This window comes from Mastacembelus armatus, chromosome 7 (assembly GCF_900324485.2).
Source record: "Mastacembelus armatus chromosome 7, fMasArm1.2, whole genome shotgun sequence".
NCBI classification, from domain to species: domain Eukaryota; kingdom Metazoa; phylum Chordata; class Actinopteri; order Synbranchiformes; family Mastacembelidae; genus Mastacembelus; species Mastacembelus armatus.
Genome location: NC_046639.1, coordinates 8732076 through 8753636, shown reverse-complemented (window position 1 = coordinate 8753636; position 21561 = coordinate 8732076). Strand labels below are relative to the sequence as shown.

The window sequence follows — 21561 nt, the reverse complement described above, 5'->3', positions numbered from 1 at the left end:
GATTTATTCAGAGCAATGTTTTACAGTTTGATTGTCTTGTCAAACAATGATAGACCAAAGTAAAGCCTTGAAATCTTTGCTCCGAAACAGAGCTTCAAAGCGTTCCTGTGGTCGTCTGTAGCTATGCTGCAGTCAGATTTGTCACAGATGAAAACCACAAGGTTTTCTTATAGTTGTCAAGTGAAAGCAAATTAAATGTTAAAAGACTGTGCAGTTGCTGATATTCGGATCCTGTCTTCACACACTCACACTCACACTCACACACGTACACACACACACACACACACACACACACTGCTGTGTCTCATTCAGCCAATGCCCTGAGGTGCTCTACTCATGACCAATCAGAAAGATACAGGAAGCTGTGTCCACCAACTCTCCCCACAAGTCACATAAACTGCACTGAGAATTCATCCTCACACATATGAAAGGAGCAAAGGCTTTAAAAGGCAAGCAGAAAAGCGTGGAAACCACTGGACTGTAGAAACAAGACCAAGACGTTGGTGAGGTACTGATCACTTATCAAAATAATGCAACAACTGAAAGATTGTTTGTTCTATATTATTTATTTCATGTCCTGAGATGGAAGATGGGTTTTATAGTCTTTATATTGTATGCCATGTAAATGTAGGAGTTATTATAAGCTGAAGATATTTACAGATAATTTTATGTGAAACAAAATCCAACAATTCATTTTATAATCAATATATCATGCTATGTTAGTTATGGTTTTGGACCTAGAACTGGCTCATTTAGTCAATATCACCATGTGACTATGCAGCAGGAGGTACATGTATTAGAGCAAAGCTGACAAAGAGGAGGATTTACAATCTGTTTTAATGCTTTTGCTCAAGTCTGCCTTATTATGTCTGCTTCAGTTTTCATTTGGCGTAGGGGTCAAACAGATAAAGTACGTCTTTACCTGTCACTGCTAACTGGCGAGGACAGAGGAAGGAAAAGGTGTGTGTTTGTGCTTGAGTGAATGTGTGTGTTTCTGTGAGTGAGTGTGTGTGTGTACCACCACACAGGCACAACAAAGACAGTTGGCAAAGTACACATTCCATGGGCGTAGATGTGATGCAGGAAATCCCACTCCCATTCCCGGTGGATCTAAATAGAAAGACACACACACATAAATAAATACAGAACAAGAGAGATAAAGAAACACAGATATGGATGAAAATAACTGACACACAAACATCATTACTAGTTTACCACTGTAAACCAAACTGAATTGAATTAATAATATAAAAGTACATTCAATTCAACTCAATTCAATTTGTATCAAATCACACACACATCACAATACAAATCATCTCAAGGCACTTTACAAAAACAAAAAACCCAACAAATTCCTTATGAGCAAGCACTTGGCGACAGTGGAGAGGAAAAACTCCCTTTAACGGAAGAAAAAACCTCCAGCAGAACCGGGCTCAGTTTGGGCGGCCATCTGCCTCAACCGGTTGGGGTGAGTGGATAGAGCAGAGAGAAAAGAACAGCAACAATAAACAACAAATAGACACTGCAGGTTGGTGGGGCCAGTAACTGCACATCAGCGATATACAGCTCCAGGACCAGGGACACCTGCAGAAGGTACAGAGAGAGGGGGGGGGGGGGGGGGGGGGGGAGAGCACACGGAATATGTATGAAGACGTTTGACTGAGGCTTATTTGACGCAGATTGCAGGACATCTCAGTTCTCAATAGAGGGCAGCATTGATACTACCAGACAGATGTGAAACGAAGCCTTCTGCAATAAAAAGTCACTAGGAGTGTGTGTCTCTGAAGAGTTTAAGATGCCAGCTGCTTAAATTGAATCTTTCATCTTTACAGTCCTACAATATGCTCTGAATCTAAACTAAGATCATCAAACAATGCAGCAGTGCTAACAAGCTTGTATTTCAATCCCAGGACCACAAAGCAATTGCTATTCTGGAAAGTTACTCAGAAACCAACCCTGAGATTATTCCTGTCAGGTGTAGATTAATCTTCTAGAAAGCACTGTTTCCCTTCTGTGGCTGAAGACTTTTTCATTTGAAATAAAACTGCCAAAAAGTCACCTTTTTCTGAATCATACACACCTGTACACACAAGCCAGTCACTTTGCCAGATGCTATGAAAAGACCATAGCAAAGTGGTCTTTCTTATCAGCTAATCTATCATGTTTACATTCCCTCAGGAGTTCATAAGAAGCCAAACAGGATTCTTTCATTATGAACATTCTTTTTTCAGCATTGTACCATCCGTGTGAGGCATTTGGAAGAGACAGTCACACACTAAAAATGCTGCACTAAAACCAGGATTTTCTGTTTTATTATACTGCTTCCTTTTAACACTGGCTTTGGGGACTAGAGCCTTCTTCATGACCCTGCTCAGGTCCAAACCTGGTAAGAAATCACTGTTTTTTCTAAGTGATTGCAGTTGTTATATACTCCACAGTTAACTTCAAAGTGGAAGGGGAGCAACATCATTTCTGGAATACATTTGAGACGAAGAAGGAATGAGTTCTCTAGGCAGAGTTAACGTACGAGAGCAACAGGTAGTAATGTGAAATAATTGAGCATAGAGGGGACTGTTCCACTGCATTGCCTTCCGACAACTCTCCAGCTGGAGGGACAACAAAAGCAAAGCATGGAAACCAGGGCAGAATGGATGTAGTTGTGTGTGTGTGTGTGTGTGTGCATGTGTGCGTGTGTGCGTCTTGTGAAAAGCTGTAGCAATCTAACTCAGACATTGAGGTCAGTACAGGAAGGACAGCCCTGCAGTGGAACAATAGCTGGGATTTAAACAAGTCTTATGTAACGTGTCCAGTTTACAGGACACAGTTGACCACTTATAACTCAAGGTGTCATTTAAATAGATGGTCTTCCTGACCTTGTCCAGTCTGCTGAAATACATATATGTTTACCTTGACTGACTACTGCCAGCTACTCTTTCTTTCCAGGCTTTTAAAAAATTAATTATTGCCTTGTGTGTTCGTACAGGTACCTTTAAAACCATCTTCTATATGGAGAACTTGGTGAAATCCATTTGTTCTCCACCAAGACGCTGTACACCAGAGAATGGGGAAGTAAGTCATCTACTTCTATCCTACAGAATAAAGTCACTAACCAGAGAGAGAAAAAAAAGATATAGTAGCATAGCAGGTTAATGGGTATGTTACAGTTTAACAGCTGGCCACGGGACAATGGCTTGTGCCTCAAACCAACAACTAAAAGTGGACAAAACAACTAGTGGGAGACATCAAGTGCTGCTCTCCAACCTGAACCTCCCTCCTGTTTATCTGCATGTACATGTGCTTACAAACCCGACTGAGCCAGACAGCTGGGCAATCTGATAAGTGCGTATGCAGAGTTCTGCGGCTGATGTGGGCTGAACAAATTGAACAAACCAGACCCTACTGTGGACATTATGCCTCCTTAAAAATCAAATACATATTCTGAAGTCACACAGTTAGGGGAAAAGCTGGACATGTACTTTAGTCTACACACCACGAGCCTGCTGTGTGGTTGTCTCAGTGTGTCAAGCATGTAAATTAATAACAAACACACTGATGATTGTTGTGTCTATGTTGGAATTTGTATCAGTGCTATGAATTAGAGCCAGTACATTTATTTTTCAGTGACGTGTTTTATTTTAAAGTACAAAATGTAAAATCTGCCCTTGTCCCCATACACATGGAGTACATCGATGTCAAGCTCTATAAATCAAGTGTTACTACTAAACAGGGAGTAAAAATGCCAGGGCATGCTGTCTCCCTGCGTGCTGACTCTGTGCCAAACCCAAAGAGCGCACACACGCACGCAACTCAGCAAGGAGTGCGCCATCCTGCGAGGGATGGCTGGACATTACGCAGCCCGTGCTAACTGAGACAGACACGTCTGGAGAGGTCTGCGTTTGGTTGCAGGAACATACGGAACGGTGCTTGGATTTTGGGGCGACAAAATGTAGTCTGGGGCTGAGAATGTCGCGGTGGTCAGTCGTCGATGTGCCGTAATGATGACGGGGTGACTGTTCTGTCTGCTGTGCCGTGAATAATGTGTGGAGGTACTGGTCCGTGTGCGCAGATATTCTGAAAGTTGTTTTCATCTGAGACGAGATGCATCTGTTTCGGAGTCACCATTACCAAGTGTTCCCGGACCGCTACTCAGTGGAAACACCGAGCATACGGGGCATCAGCTGGGTATGCTGCTTAAATGTTTGCCTCACTGAAATAACTGACGGAGGAATGGTATTTTTTTATGGAGGAAAGTAGGCAACAGTGTGTCTCTAGAAAGGTGCAGAATAAATGTAATTAGGATGCAGCTATTTAACCATTGGAATTGAACCCTAGGTTATTTATCAAGAAGTCAGACACCTCTTGTTACCCAATAGTGAACAGGTGCCCTCCCACTGGCTCTGGAAATTGTTAGGATTAAAACCATCTGAGGAGGAGGGGGGTGGGGGTAAACTAATCCCTGCTACAGTATATATATTTTTCTCTGACATGTATATAAAGACAATGGGTGTCTTTAACTGGGCAAACTTTGTGTCTAAAGTATGGGGGGAAAAAGACTGAATGTTTGATTACATAATAGAGTGATTGTAAATAATAAGGGAGATAATGACCTGGCTGTTTTATGTAGTATTGGTGTCTTGTAAGCCTCATGTAAAATGTATGACACAATAATAACAGGTTCACAAAAAAGTAGTATACAGCAGGGTATGGTAGCACAACAATATATTGACAAGGAGAAGATAGTTGAATGATTACTGCACCATCATTATTCTAAACATCACTGTGTCGTTTGCAAATCTTGAGTTTTAACACTACAATTGCTGTCACCTACTTTCTGTAAAAGCCTTGGGTTTATCAGAATATTAGTGACATGGTGTTTTAGGTAGCAGTGTACTTAACTGTTGAAGAAGGTAGTTGGCCTCTGAAAGACCAGTATGATCAATATATAAGTTTCTAATTGTTAAGGCACAAAGTGGTTTTAAAAGCCTTTAAAAGCCCCGTTTTTTGTTAAAAGTGACAACTTTGCACTGAGAGGATTTTTGCATCAAATTCATTTTGTGCTGATACTTAGCAAATACAAAACAGTCTGAGTTACCGCAGCTGGAGAGGAATTTAAAAATGGGGTTTGCTTTACTTCACTCCCCCTCTGTCCATCATGACACAGTTTGCATGTAGGTAACCCAAACATTAGTTTGCAGACATTTCAAGAATGTTTCTAATAGACCAAAGCAGATTTTCTATTGTTTTTAGCAGCTCAGCTGTAGGGACACAGGAAGGTAACAAAGCTTTTATTAACCTCAGGTTATAAATAGTGTATTGTTCATTGTTCACCTTTACCACAACACCCCCAACCAGTTTACAAAGAGTTTGTAGAGGAATGCACAAAGGGGGGGGTGGGTGTTTCCAGGTCACAGATCTATACTTCACTTTCTGCTTCACTTGACTCAATAGGTCAAAGACAAATTTAGGTGTCCAGTTTATCCTGCACTTCCTCCTGTTACCAGCTAGATATTATTTTACATAAAGTAGCTCTAAAGAGTAATCTACAATAAACAGTAATAACAGCTAATTATGGTTTGAATATGTCTGATGTGTGACCCGTAGACCTACTTAATGTAACATGCTACACACATACTCTGAAATGTCATAAGAGTACTTCAACTTGTTGTCACTGAACCAAGTGAGTCTGTGTTTATTCAGGTTATCTTAACTGTGATAAATTACACAAGTACATTTCCACAGAGAAGTCCTCGCCACTTTAACAAGATTTATAGTAGTGTATAGCTCAGGCTCACAAAATATTATCATTAAAAGCACTCTATCATGAAATGAACAAATGCAATGACCTGGAGTTATAAACATGATTATCTTTTTTGTGGGAACGTTGTTTGTACTGTGCTGTCATAAAGATGCATTTTATAACATTAAACAGCAATGTATCCAAGGGATTACCTGACGTTTCATAGAGCTGCAGATTTCAGTTCTTCCCAAAATCGATTCCAGTCCATCTCGTCTCATTGTTGTTTGGTATCAACAGTGAGCGAAACTGGCTCTGAGGCATTAGCTAACACCTCCAGTGGGTTCAGACAGTCATTTTTGTTGTGATCAGAAGGGTACCGCAGGGCTCCGCCCTTCCTGTCGTTCTTACTCTTGCATATCAACACTGACACATGGAGACAGAACAAAAAGGCTTCACATGCATGAAAGTTTGTAATTGTGTCTGCTTGTCTACAGATCTGGAAGCTTGCTAGTTTTTCCACATTCTTTTGTGTACTCAAGGGGGCACACATTTAAGTTTGGTCACAGCTGATATAACCATACAACATATACGGTTTCATGGAGGCATATTTTGGTTAAATCTTTGATCAGAAAGCAAAACACTATCAGTGAAAATTCAGTCTGTAGCTTCATGTTTCTTCAGACTCTTCATCCAATCCAGGATTTAGTGACTTATAGGTTAAAACAACATGCCATTCAGGCAATGATCATGTGACATAATTGGCTGCACAACAGGCCAGACTAAACATGCCACCAAGTCTGTCTGCAGAAGAACTGGAGACACTGCACAGATGTATATCAAAGATGTGAAGAGCTGATCACAGCTTCATGGTTAATATCGTCGGCTACTTCTTTGTCTCTGTCAGCCATACTATATGACTACTTTGTATAGTTTACATTTTTTGCAAACTTTTCATATGATGCATCAACACAGTACAAAGAAACACATATCGTAGTCCATATTTTGCAGACACAAAGTGAAATTTGGCGCCTATAAATCTGTTTTCTTTTGTTTTGTGAGAGTCCAGGCGGAACCCCGAGCACCCACAAGTTACCAGATATGGAGAGAGATATTATTATTTCATTTTAAAAAGGCCGCATTCTCCATATGTGAATTATACTGCCTTAAAGTCATTGCCTTGGGGATAAAAGTACACAATGGTAACTACAAGGGGATCATAAAAAAAGAACAAACAAGCAACAAAGAGGAAGTTAAACTTAGGCTGAAGTACAAACATGGGAATGTTGAATATTTATACATGGCAGCAGGTTTAAGTTAGGGCTGATATGGCCCTTGTGGGTACAGGCTGTGGAAAATTAATGTGATTAAATCTATGTTTTCTGTGGCAAGTGTAGTACAATTTTAAAAGAAAGGGCAGTCTACATTTAAAAGCAACTTTTTCACCTAACAAAATGCGTGGCACCAGCCTGTGTATTTTCCTTTGGTGTTGTATATTGTACTCTTTCCACCCACTTCATTACACACACTTGACACCCACCCACACCACATTGGAGGCAATGGTAACACAACACAGGTTGGAATAATATATTTGTATTGACCCTGTTCCCAATAAAAAGAAAATCATTTTTCTTTCTATGTGGACAGTTCAGTTTGGTTATATGTGTTTATTTGGTGTGACTCCTTCAAGATTATGATCAGTGACCAGTACAGCTAGCTCCTCTGGAATGCTGTTCGAAACCAAGACACGTTTGATTTCAGAGGTTTTAGACGTAGAAATGTCTCAGCTGTGATGATAACATCTGTCTTTCCGTTTTGCCTAGACACCACTGCCAGAGGCTCGGGATTCAAAGGACACCATGAAGCAGGTGTGTATGCCATGGTGTGGTGCACCATGCTTTGGTGCACACACTAATCCAGAAAACACAGTGTCAGAGGAAAAACAACATTTCATTAAGTGTTAGCTAGAAAGCAATTTTGGCTTGTATCGTGCAACGTTATTCAACATTAATGATTGACTAGATTTTCTCTGAGCTTTGGGTTAATTATTATTTTGTATCTTGAAATAAGTCATGTGGCATATTAATTTTTTAATCAAGGTCTACAAAACAGTTTCATGAGCAGGTTTGTAAGCACATATCACAATTCTCATCTTCTCCATCTGACATTCTACTTATCAGAGCAGAGTTATGGCACAGGTTGGCATTGCCCTTGAATGTGAGTCTTTAACGTGTCATCAGCCAGGTCTTTTATCTTCCTGGTAATTTTTGAGCTGTACTGACCTCTGCTATCATCTAGAGTTGCAATGCCCGCATCCCCTCAAACTGCTGAACATGTTCTTTTGTTGTTATAAATGTCCTGCATTACTACTCAAGCAAATCTTTAAAAAACACTTTCCTAGTGGGACAAGCAGTCACAAGGAGTCTAAAGGGCACTCTAGGGCCACCGTCAGTTGACCCCTCCCTACCATCCTGAGTCTTACCTCACCCAGCCCAGGCCCCCTCACGCTGATTTATCTCAGCTTCTCCGACAGCATACCAAGTAGAGAAGCTTTAACATGTTGATAACAGGGTTTGACAAGGGAAAATGAATCCTCATGGGTGTTGTGGTCCCCTCCAGAAAGAAGAAGTAGACAACAGTGAGAGCAAGAGAAAGAGGGCATCTTTCAGCCAACAAAGAACCAATGTGTGTGAATTTTACACTGAGTGTATATAGAAACTGAGTCTGTGGGAGCTGGTAACCTCTTGGAGCTTTGTTTGGTTGCTTAGCAGGTGTTGGCTGTAGATCCTTAAAGCACTAATGAGCATCATACATTCAGATGGCCCTACACAAGACAGATAGTTTTTAATAAGCTGTGTTTGATTGTGTTCCAGTTTTTATTTTCCTTGTAGACATGAAGACAGTGAAGAATTCATTGTAATAAACAGAAGCTTAAAAGCTACTGATCCTGACTGGATTTAAAAATACATTTTTCTCTTCTATGGCAAAAATGTGACATGTTGCAGGCAACTACCAGAAAAGACTGTAATCTCTGTAAAACTTCTTACATACTTTTCTTTTGCCCTTGGCTGATGTGGGCCTGTTCTGTAGATACAGGACTTAATAGATTGGATACATGCATTGTGCAGTGGCAATACAAGTGTGCTTGTGTTCTTAAGGCCATTTTTCCATATGCCTTTAGTGTCAGTGACAGAAGTTTACATAAACTACAGCTACAGCTTAAACGATCTCACATCTGATGCCATATGACCCAGTCAAAGACCTGGAAAAACATTTTACCCCTATTCATCATGTTCTGCAGTACAAGAACTTTGCTTTCAAAAGTCTGGACCTGTTTTTCTCATGCACAAAGTGGGAAAACCCAGTCCACAGAGTTGCATTAAGCTTCTTGTCAACTCACACAACACCACCCTGCAAGGTCACAGAGAGAAATGTCTCGCCCACAGAGGAGAGTTACAGCGGATAACCAAACCACACACTACACACTTGAAAAAATTCAGTGATGAACAGATTGAAGTTAAAGAAAACAATGCACTTGGACAACAGCAACTTTCCTGCAAAGTGCAAAGGCCGTAGAGCAGCTGTTCTGTAGGTAAAAACTATATGGCTATATAAAAGTGACAATACCAAGTTGATTCTACTCAGTGCTGTGGATCAGCAGTATTAAGACATTTTAGACTCTTGACTGTCGAACAACACTCAACAGTATGAGTACAGTATGAGAGTGTACTGTACTTTGTGTCACTGACTGGCACACCTGTGGGAAAGGTGTTTGCTCTGTAATTTAACACGGTTGGAACAATTACATGCGGGTTACAGTTCCTCGATAACAAGATTAGGTGACCTATATGAAGACAGTCAACAAAACCCAGTTCATCCATGGAATGAGTTACAGAAACAGATTTCATTTCAGTTTTAACATCCTGGGACTGGCCCCTCAGTAAAATATGGCTTTTGATACTGGCTTTCAAACGAGGAAGTTAGGTAATGGAAAATTTCTCCTTCAAGAAAAGGTTTTGGAGTTGACATGCCTGAGAATGTGGCTATGGGAGTCTCAGGGAGAAAATGCCCCCCTGGGAATACTTGTGAACTCTAGACAACATAACTTCAGTGGGGCACAGCAGACGCCACAGGGCACATTTACTCTGGTGATATCAGGTCTGGGAACAGGCTGATGTGGGAATGATAGGTTGAAGTGTCTACTGCACAGTGTAACCCACAGTACTCCATTACAGTTGTACATTACAATTAGCAGGAATGTGTGAACTTGGATGTAACATGCATGTAATTTAGCCCTCAGTCTAGGTGAAGGAGCGAAGATTTTTATATCCTGAGTGAGTTGTCAAAGTGGGTTTCTTTATGAAAGAAAAAATATAGGAAAACAGTCATTGTTGGGTTCTCAGTAAATCCCAAGACCACCACCTTAAGCAAACAGCAGTGCCGTAAGGAAAATCCTGAGAACAAACAGGCAGCCGTCTGAGTTCCTCGTGGAATCACAAGACCGGTTGCAGGAAAAGCAGGGAGGGGTAAACAGGGTGGAGTAAAAAAAAGTCAACTTTTGTCCATCATTAGGAAAGTAAAGTATTGGGTGATATTTTGATTCAGTTTGTTTTTTAAGCAGAACCAGAGCTTCTGAAAAGGCCTAAATTGGAAATGCCAAGGTACAGCAGCAAAACACATGCTTGTTACATAAGCTTTGTTTCTGCATCAGTGGCTGACAGGTTTTGCACCCTTTTTAGACCTTACCCGAATAAGCTCTGTGTGTGTTTGTGTGTGTGTATCTCCTGACAGGTTCAGAAAAAGGTTCAGGTTTAGTTTAGGATACAGGTTGTGGTTAAGCATTTAGTTGTTAGGGAATGCAATATAAAAGTGACTGTCTTGACAAAGTTAGCTGTACAAATGTGTGTGTGTGTGTGTGTGTGGGAGGACAGTGAGGAGGGGGAAAATATTGAGAGGAGTTCAAAGGAAACACATTGAGAGTGGTCAGAAAGTGAAAGTTTGTTGTCACTGCGTGTCAACCAGAGAGTATATTGGGCTGGGGAAACTCAGTGACGTGTCGGAAAGTTTAAGACAGCCATTTTCAACAAACCCCCCCCCCACGCACACACACACACACACACACACACAAACTCACACCACATTATACTCCAACGCCCACAGAAATCTCTGTGCATGCTGATGACGTATGTGGCATCACACATAATGTCCACGCAGAGGGGAAATGCAGTGTAACTTGTCTCCATCTATTTCACACACGCAAACACACACACACACACACACACACACACACACACACGCAAACTCATTTCTGCTGCCAACACAAGTGTTGTCTGTTTCAGTAAATAAGACCATCTGTGTTGCATGTACGCCTCCATCTCACAACTTGTCTCACTATGGTATATTCACTGCTACAATATAGAGATACTAGAAAAGACAGGGTGAAAATAAATGACTAATAACATTTTTGAAATGTTCATCAAGTTTCTTTCAGAACGTGTTGTGAAAGCAGCAAGATCTTTGTATAGCGTTATGATCGAGAGGAACCCTGGCCTCATCCGAGATAGAAAATATCACCTCAAAACATACAGGTACCTACACCAGGTGGTGTGATTTCCGCCATGTTGAAAATCTGACAATCTCTACAAATTCCATGCAAATGGATGTGTTCAATTTCTCCCACAGGCAGTGTTGTTCTGGTAAAGAACTTGTTGATTGGCTGATGAAACAAAATGGATGCCTCCAATCAAGGAGCCAGGCAGTTGGGATGTGGCAGGTCTTGGTGGATGAAGGAATCCTTGTTCATGGTAAGAACTGTAATCCTTAATATTTTTAGAACTCTGTGTTGATAAAAATATACAAATCCTTTTTTGCTCGTACTCAGTTTTACTTAACAGCCTTTGGCCAGCAGTTAAATCTAAGGACACATTAACATAATAAGTACAATGCATCTGCCAAACTCATGACTTGGAATGGACTGTAAAAGTAGGTGTAAAAAAGCCATAAAAAGTCTAGATCTGTTTTGAACATTTGAATTTATTCAGATGATAACGTCTCAGGCAGCACTTAAGAATTTCCCAAAAATGCTTAAAATGTGTCGGCTGAATGCGCCAGGGCATTTGTTTTACAACATATTCCCACTCGGTCAAGTGTTCACTAAATGCTTATACTATCTGGATGGGGTTCTGTCGTCCTGGAAGAGACCACTCCAATCACAATAGAAATGCTTCATCATCAAATGAAGGGGATCACTCGGAATGCATTTGCACTTATTTACATATATCTTGTCATTTGGGAGTTTTGTAAAGTCAGTACATGACAAGTAAATTTTCCTTAAGGTCAGTGTTTACTAATTTGCTTCCACTTTTTTAATCTGTGTCTTTAAGTTAAATAAGTCCTCAGTCTTAGTTACATTTCACAGAGTATTTTTGTTTCTTCTAATCAAGGGAAACATGAATTGAACTTCCTTGATAAGGACACCCAGTTCTACCGCTTCCATGACTCTGAGTTTGGCCTGAACCACATAATAAATGAGAGGGATTCAGAGGACGAGCTGCAGGAAAGCCTGTCACTGCTGGCTCAGCTGGGTCCTGATGCTCTGCTCACTATGATTCTACGCAAATGGTCAGTATGTTGAGTGTTTATTAACTATTACAGATGAAAACCTAGTGCATGTAGTATTCCCTGTTAGAAAAGATCTTTTCATAATAATCATGACAGCCTTGCAAAGTTTAAACAGTTCAAAGGAACCAGTACAATAGGATTTTGTCATGAAACTTGCATCCTTCAACAAGGTTTTTAAATGCATCTGCATTCTGTCCCTGTGTTTAGTCCCAGTCAGAGAACTGCCGAGGACCTGGAGGTCATCTATGAGGAGCTGCTCCACGTCAAGGCTGTCGCCCATCTCTCCACCTCAGTAAGTCCTTGAGATTAAAGACTATGTTGAATTTTTTTTTTTTTACATTCATTTTTTTCTGACAAGGTTAAGTAATGAAAATATTTCAATCCATAAATAACTTAAGCCTGCAACATCACCTCCAAAAAGTCCAAAACAACAGGTCTTCCATGTTTGTTTGTTGTGAAAGTCAAACTACAGGATGAAACTTAAAATCAATCTTAAAATACTTGACATTTTATGTTAAATGAAAGAAATTTTACATTTGAAACCTAACAGTGGCCTTCTAATGTTGCTACTATTATTGCTTATTTGTTAATAAGAAATTATAATGAACCAAACTATCAGTAGAGTTTTTTCTGTTTACTAACTGTTCACTTCCTGTGATAAACTATTTTGATTAAGAACCAGTGGAGCATAGTGCAGGACTCATGAGTGCAGTTCAGTCTTATTTCTTGCCCTGTTGTGCCTGTAGGTGCGTAAGGAACTGGCAGCCGTGCTGGTCTTTGAATCACATGTCAAGGCCGGAACAGTCTGTGAGTATAACAGCTTTGGTGATGTTTGAGCTCTGGTGGTACAAAGCCACACACACACACACTGTGTAGTTGAACTGCAATAAGCCTCCTTAGCATCCTCCTCTGCTCAATACGCCTATACCCAAAAATCACATATATTATCAAGGTGATGTCATGGTTGAATACATCAGTAAAAGTCATCATGTGTCAAATTATTTTACCATCTCTTATTCAACTTGTACAGTGTTAGACATGTTTGTGATGCATATATAATAAATACCACTGCTTAGTGGTGCTCTGTCTTCATACAACTACAATGGCTATTTATAGAGTGTAAATGTCTTTTTTGTGATACAGTGTTCAGTCAGGGAGATAAAGGCACCTCCTGGTACATCATCTGGAAAGGCTCTGTAAATGTGATCACACATGGGAAGGTAAATCCATTCACTGGTCCCAAAGAAGCCAAGCAAATCACACAATCATCATGTGTGTATAATACTTCTGAAAATGCTGTGTGCATTCAGGGACTAGTGACTACACTACATGAGGGTGAAGACTTTGGGCAGCTAGCTTTGGTGAATGATGCACCCCGTGCAGCCACCATCATCCTAAGAGAAGACAACTGCCACTTCCTCCGTGTAGATAAGCAGGATTTCATACGCATCCTGAAGGTCTGTGTAATTGCATAATATGTGCAGCATCTCAGCTTTGTTGCCAGACAATTTAAAATAAACACCATAGAGTCAGATCCACAAATCTACCAAAAAAGTATTTGACTGGGTCGTCATCTATTTTGTGTTGCTTATTCTTCAGGATGTGGAGGCTAATACAGTGCGGCTAGAAGAGCATGGAAAAACTGTGCTGGTGCTGGAGAAGAGTGCTGACTCAGCCGAGGCAGGAGGAGCAGGAAACAACAGCAAGTGAGTGAAACCCTGATGGGCTCGCCTCTAAGACAAAATCACTTCACAAGCAAATTCTCAATCACTGAGACACTTTACCTGGGTGTGGACAGACCTTGTATCATACCAACAATGCAAATAGTGCCCTTGGTCGTCACAAGGTAATGAGTGACAAGTATACGGATCTTTCTGCCAAACATAGTTAAGTTCTTATTAAGAAACTGTTATCTGACAGCCAGGAAAGAAATGGACTTTAGCTCTCCTTTGTTGAATGACTTGCTATCAGTCATGAAGTGTTTTAGCAAACAAAAAAAGTGAATTAACTTGATGTTGACCTCAATTTTAGCTCATACTTGGCCTGCTTTATATGGTTAATCTAATGATTTACAGTCCTACACTCATTGCAGCCATCTTCTCTTGTTCTTTACACTCCACCAAACAAGAATGATAAATTAGACAAGGATCTCTGAAAAGATATTATGACATACATACAGTGTTTGCCAGAAGTAGGGGGAATCACCTAATACCCTAAACTAAGATGTGTTAACAGTTACCTCAAATTACCTCGAGTTACCTTTAATTGCAGACTAAAATTACATGATCACCCTTAAAAAGAGATTAAATTAGCAGTGGTTAACATAGGGTACTGACAAGCCGAGCAATTGAATAATAAAAAATGTTAACATTAAGAAAGATAATAATTTCTTCTCTCCCCTTCTGTCATGGTATGTCTGTACAGATACACAGTAATGTCAGGAACACCTGAGAAAATCCTTGAACACCTACTAGAAACAGTAAAGTTGGACTCTAATGGGAATGACGCCATAGGTAGGAGCCTGGAGGCATATGCTTGCCTTTTATCCTGTTTCTCTGAGTGATTCAGGTTGTCCAGACTTCACCAACAACTGTGTGTTGTTGTAATGTTTGTTTTCTTGCAGATCCCAACGTGAGTGACTTTCTGCTTACCCATACGGTCTTCATGCCCCCCAGCCAGCTCTGTCCTGCACTGCAGCACCAATATCCTATCATGGTCAATGATAATCGCAGTCACACTATGATAAATATGATTTCTACTGCCACTGCTGCACGTTTGATGACTGCAGTGGGCTTTTGTGAAGAGTACTTAATTGCCACAAGTAAACTACAGCATATTCTGCTAATTGAATGTGCACCTTAACCATCATTGCACCTACCAGGCAGAGCTCTCTGAGGGTTCAGACCAGGAGAAGGCCGCCTATACTCTCACCACCAAGCAGAAGGTAGTGAAGCTGATTGGCCAGTGGGTGGTGCTGTATGGCATTCTGCTGAAAGAAGACCCTATTGCTTTGGACTTTTTGGAGGTGACATTGCAGGCTCAAGTTAAATATGTATTAGCATATTTCTATGGTATTTAAAAAATATATGTTTTATGTGTAAGGAGAATCATATAATTATTTTTTTTAATTTCCATGTTTGGTCTGAGAACAGAGGTTGAAGAAGGAGGTGGCAGTGGACTTGCGTCTGTCCAGCATGCTGAAAGAACAGTTTAGGGAAAGAAGGAGAACAAAAGTGTAAGTCTACTACAGAAAATATCTCATTTCAAATATTTCAGTTCTATGAAATTCTTAAGTCAAAGAATTATTGAAACATGCTATCTAACGTTTTGAAATCTTTTTGCTAGCTTGGAGAATGGCTATCAGTCACTGAGCAGGGTGAGCATCCGTAAATATTTTGTCCTGTTATAGATAAATGTTTGAAGATGGCAGCAGACAACAGATTGCAATGAGAAATCGGTTTGAATGTCATGTTGCTGTCACTGACTTGATGAATTACTCTGATGATATCGACAGAACCAGCAATTTGATTGGTTTTCAAATTGTGAGGAGCCAGTGGGCAGGTTACAGCCAATCAGAGCACAGGATAAAGGTATGTGTCAGGCATTAATCAGCCAATCAAATCAGTGATATTGTACACTACAAGTAATATGTTTCAATCTATGTAGCTGTAGTATTTTACAACATACAGCATTTACCTCCCATTATGTCATGTTCAGCATCAGTTAGTGACGTTCATGAATAACACACAGGCATCGTTGCTCACATCATCAATCACCTTATCAGCTGACTATGACATTTTGGCTTCTGTCCCAACTCTGTGCAGTCTTATATGAGATCTACAGGCCAGACAACAAACCTCTCACTCTGATGCTCCCAGTGAACACATCTGTACAGGACGTGATGATGGCACTAGTCAAGCCTGGCGGAGATCACACCCTGGTCAAAATAAACTCTTCTGGAGGTGGATGCACACAGCAGATGCTTTTGATTTACAGAGCTGTAAAATTGTTCCGAGCAGCATATTAATTCAGTTTCCCATCTAGCCTGTGTCATGTTTATAGATTTTCTACTGTTCTCTGTCAGTTCATTTTACTGAAAATTAGCTTTTGACTTTTTAACTATGCACAGAAAGAGCTCAGTTGAAGCTGGATGCTACTGCAGTGTACACCGCCTTGGGATTGAATGAGAGACTGTTCATCTGCACAAGCAGCCAAGTAGAACAGCTGGTGAGGAATAGATGCTTTCCATAATTTCTTCTTATTAGTTCTTATCAAAAAGGACATTTTAAACCTCTTCCTCCACTTTTTGTTTGGTAGACATGATGGTTTTGTTCAGCTTCGCTGCCTGTAAAGAAATGTATCTTTTCTCTGCTAACTGTTTTTGTCTCTCAGACGCCCCTAAAGGAGCAGCAAGGTCCAGAGAGTGGAACAACTGACATCCTTGAACAGATGAGCTCTAAAGACATCGCCAATGAACTCACCAATTATGACTGGGAACTGTTCACTGCCATGCATGAGGTAAAAAAATTTTACATCTGACCGCAGCATATCAACAAAGTGGTAAATATCTCAGGGTTCTGCAATGGACTGGCCAACTCTTTCATGGAAATACTCCTGGCCACCTTTAATCTCATCTGGCCAGCGTGGCCAGCTTCAATGTAAAAAAAAAAAAAAAGTGACAATCGCACAACGTCCTAACATAACTATAACATTAAATGACATGCAAATACTTGAACATAAATTATTTATATCATTTGGTTCTTATCCTGTACAATTGCTCTTTACCCAATTTAAATACTTTATTCATGTAGTTTCTAAAGAAACACTATATCAGGAACATATTTTCATATTACAGTCCATAGCTACACTGTAACAGGCATGAAAAAAGCTGGACATTAATTAATACAGTTTTTTAAACCATGGGACCAAATATTTATTGAAAGAAACACAGATAATATAATGCATAGAAATAAAACATCTCATGAGTGCATTACACACAAGGATTATAGTGTCATACCAGCTTTACAGAAAGCTGCCTTAAAAGACATTTTAACACACGCCCTATCAATGACTGTGGTGTTTAATTCACACAGGCTCTCCCCTATACACGATCACAGTACATCAAACTGTTCTGACACCAAATACAATAATTACACACAATACAAAACAGCAAAGCAATCAGTCACCACCATACCAAAAACACACCTGGCAACATGTGAATAATATGTTATGCATATTAATTGCAGCAGTCATTTAAAGTCAGCAGCACAAACCAGGGAATAGAGCAGCAGTAAAAACAAACATAACAAACTAACAAATTAAGATATGTATTAAACACAGAATGAGAAAAACATCTTACCTATAACCAAGGATGTCTAAGGATGCCAGCCTGGTGTCAATTCTGGCTCTGAGTTATTCCACCAAACACAGGAAATGTGGCTGATTCTTCAGGAGATGTTTGTCTAGTGCTATAAACACCACCAGTCATAATGTCACTGATTTCCCCACTATGGGTGTTGGCCCATTGCTTGTTTGTTTCTCAAGTATCATCATCTTTGTCTGTTTTTGTAAATCCAAAGTTAGTATGAGTTGCTAACATTTGCCTCTGTTTTGCCAAAAACACTTCCTCTGAGCATTGCAGGTGCTGCAAGGACCTAACTGCACTAAAGTTAAAAAACACCGCCCTCTGTAGCCTGGAGGAAAAGTATAGGACAGAACAAAGATGAGGGAGAGAGGGATGTCAAACTTTTCTTAGTATTATTTCATTTGTATGTAGTTTATTTTATGGTTAGAATTGGTTAAAATTGTTGATTCTTTAGGACCACACAGACTTAAATTTTTGTTATTTTTGTTATCTCTCTAGGTGGAGCTTGTCTACTACATATTCGGGCATCATAAATTCCCAGGTGCCATCACAGCTAACTTGCAGCGGTTTGTGCGGCGCTTCAATGAGGTGCAGTACTGGGTGGTGACTGAGCTGTGCCTCTGTGAAGACCTGGTAAAAAGAGCTGTTCTGCTGAAGAAGTTCATCAAGATCGCTGCAGTGTAAGAGCTGGTTATAAAACCTCAGCCATGTGAAATGTTTTCACAATTGTATTGGTTGCAATGAAATTTTGTACGTATCACTGTGGTTCATACATTCACTGGGTCCAGGGTGTACCTCTGCCTTTTGCCTAATGAGAGCTGTGATAGGCTCCATATTCCCTGTGACCCTAAATAGGAATAAGCGGGTATTGATGATGGATGGATGGGTTCATATATTCATGCATTAACATTTTAGCTCTCCTCAGTTTCAGCTATATGTGTTCTGAGTGCTAATTCCTGCTTAATCGGTATGTTATAACTGTCACTGTGAGCGTGTTAGTCTGCTGATTGCATTTATAGCATTTAGCTCAAAGCTCTGCTGTGCTTACGTACAGCTTCACAAAGCCAGCATTGTTGGTATGGCTACAGACTTGTAGCCTTGTTTGCTACACCCATCTTTAAGGTGCTAATAAAAATTAAAAAAAGACCCTCACAGCACTTTGTTAGTCTTACTTCACTGATAGCTATGTGCTCTCTCTGTCACAGATTAAAGGAGCAGAAGAATCTTAATTCATTCTTCGCTGTAATGTTTGGTTTGAGCAACAGTGCGGTACAGAGGCTGTACAAGACCTGGGAGGTGAGAAGTCCCTGATTGCAACAGTCATGATGAAAATAAATGTTGTGTAACTACTTACCAAACAATAACCTTTTGAAATGACTAATGGTACAGTTTGCTTGTTATACTACAGAGAATACCCAGCAAGGCAAAAAGAATTTACTGTGCCTACGAGAGGCTAATGGTGAGTTCTTTCACTTGAGTAGTTTCATAAATGTCCCAAAACTCTGAATTTAGCGTTTTTCTATAGTTTCCTATTCTTAACATTCAAAAGCAGCTCACAGAATCTTCTGTTAATTTTGCAGAGTAACATAAAGCATTATGGTGTGTCTGTTTATTCTGTGCTCCTGTTAGGATCCATCACGCAACCACAGGGCTTACAGACTGACTGTGGCCAAACTCAGTCCACCTTACATCCCCTTCATGCCACTGCTGCTGAAAGGTAATGGTAACCAGCGGTCACCTACTGTAAAATCTCAACTATTTTGACTAAATTACCTGGAAACTGATTGGTGATTGGTTTCTGCCCATCCCCAGACATGACTTTTATCCATGAGGGAAATCCGAATTACATAGACAAACTGGTCAATTTTGAAAAGATGGTGAGACTTAAAATCTGTTTCTGTCGTTGCTCAGCTGTATTATTCTCCTCACACTTAAAGTGCTAAGTATGAGATTGGCCTGAAATGTTTCCTCTTTCCTCCCATTGTTACAGCGCATGATTGCCAAGACAGTCAAAATTGTACGAGGATGCAGGAGTCAGCCTTATGGTAAGTGATCCACTTGAGTTTGTCATTATGTCATTAGCAGACCCATGTCAATGGGAAGTAGATACCCTTCATACTTTGGACAGAGTTTGTCCTCAAGAAATCAACCAGTTGCACTTATATGTAAGATTTATCAGATAAGTCAACTATTCCTCCTCTGCAGTGCCTTCATCTCCACAGAGGGGCCTGGCAGATCGGATGTTTCCAGAAGGGCCCGCTACTCGCATATCTACATGTAAGTGACATCTATATTAGCAACAGCTGGATACAGTTTTATTTTGGTTTTGACTTCTTTTTTTTCTACTTAATCACAGTCCCAGGTGTTGTTTCTTTGGATTGATAAAGATTGATATTTTCCTGCTTGTCAAAACCTGAAAATGATTTGTCAAAACAAACATTTAAATGTTTGCTGATTAAAACAGGATTTCTTCCTCTTACCCAGACTCCGACCACGCCTTCCCTCTGCGGAGTCCCACCAACATCCGGCAATACATTCAGAACCTGAAGGTGATTGACAACCAGCGCAAGCTGACACAGCTTTCAAGAACAATAGAATGCTAAGACTTCAACCTGCACATTTTCAAAGACAAGTGAACCTGTGTACAAATCTGACCACAGAGAACAGGCTGTAGCCAGATGAACAACACTTCCACCCTTGTCTAAATAAGATGGTGGTGTTGCCTGAATGACTCAGTGCCATGGATATTCAGCTTGGAGCCTGTACATTCATGGAGAAGCCTTCTGCACAACTCAGAACAGAGTGGATATGTGCTGTGTGCACAGTAAGGATTTCTACTGCTGAACCAGAGAATCCATTTCTGCGTGCATTGGACCTGTGGGACACACTGGCAGATATACAGTAGGTAACAGTGTTAACGTCATGTACAGTTAGGCAACGTATCCCTGCATTTATGTCAAAATTCATTTTCTACATTTGGTTGTCTGTGGCATAATCACTGTGGTAAGCCCCATAAGGACATATAATACAGATCCTAGCCACAGGAAATCACTTTAGGTCAGTTTTTTTTTTTTTTTTGCAATAGTATTTTCACTGAATAAACTAATGTATAAGATAATTTTTTTTGGCAATTGACATGCATTTAATTTCATACAATGTTGTTTTCTAAATAAATTATTTTCTCAGTTATGTGTATTCAATGAAAGCAAAAGTGGTTTGTAAAAAGAATTATTTTATTTAAAGTACAAACTGTAACAGGCAAAAATTGACCTCAAAAGACTCCCCACCCCTCCCAATGTATCCTCCTGAAAAAAATGTTCATAATGTTCCCCCCAATATGGGGTGAAAAAAATTGACAACAAACCAGTTACCATTTCAGTTCAATACTCTCCCTGTTATAAATATGTACAACATCTTTTTGAAAGTCTGGGAGAGTGAAAATGGGCTAAGATGTAAAAAACAAAATAAAATAAAATTTAAAAAACCCAGTGCCTTCTCCTGATGTAATCATGGAGGAAGTAGTAAAAAAAAAAAATCCCTGTCATTATAAATAATGGGCTGGCATGTTTGATAAGGACTTTTCATGTAGATAATAGTAAAGTATTTGAATCAATTACCAAATGGGGAATTTGTGGAACATATGGCAAATAGTAAATCATTATCCCATAACAGGGAACAAATAAAAAGAAGCAAGCAGATGGTTATTATAATGGTGGGGTCTGGGCAGGTGAAACAGCAAAGCACATAAATTATCAAAACTATGGCAACAAACCCAAGTTCAACTCAGATGTGTTTCTGCAGTGCTGTTTTTGTGTCAATCTCTAGTATGTGGTATGTGGTA

At 40.0% G+C, this 21561-nt stretch overlaps 1 protein-coding gene across 4 annotated transcripts; it reads left to right on the top strand.

Moving 5' to 3' along the window:
• The first annotated feature begins 419 nt into the window (after positions 1 to 419).
• rapgef3 (Rap guanine nucleotide exchange factor (GEF) 3) lies at positions 420 to 20909 on the top strand. Of its 4 annotated transcripts, none has more exons than XM_026331400.2 (28): positions 420 to 508; positions 2984 to 3069; positions 7558 to 7602; positions 11216 to 11322; positions 11417 to 11538; positions 12178 to 12355; positions 12563 to 12647; positions 13102 to 13162; positions 13499 to 13575; positions 13666 to 13812; positions 13955 to 14061; positions 14780 to 14868; positions 14979 to 15057; positions 15230 to 15380; positions 15508 to 15590; positions 15701 to 15731; positions 15870 to 15945; positions 16180 to 16317; positions 16485 to 16582; positions 16748 to 16873; positions 18219 to 18400; positions 18926 to 19016; positions 19129 to 19179; positions 19350 to 19437; positions 19533 to 19597; positions 19711 to 19765; positions 19926 to 19997; positions 20205 to 20909. In XM_026331400.2, exons 2-28 carry the CDS (start codon positions 3007 to 3009, stop codon positions 20321 to 20323), a joined length of 2586 nt encoding a protein of 861 aa, XP_026187185.1. In that variant the 5' UTR covers positions 420 to 508; positions 2984 to 3006; the 3' UTR covers positions 20324 to 20909. The 4 variants fall into 4 exon arrangements, with proteins under 4 accessions (XP_026187185.1, XP_026187183.1, XP_026187186.1 ...); XM_026331398.1 differs by lacking the exon at positions 420 to 508 and adding an exon at positions 1680 to 2386; XM_026331401.2 differs by lacking the exons at positions 420 to 508; positions 2984 to 3069 and adding an exon at positions 3765 to 4046.
• Positions 20910 to 21561: the final 652 nt, after the last annotated feature.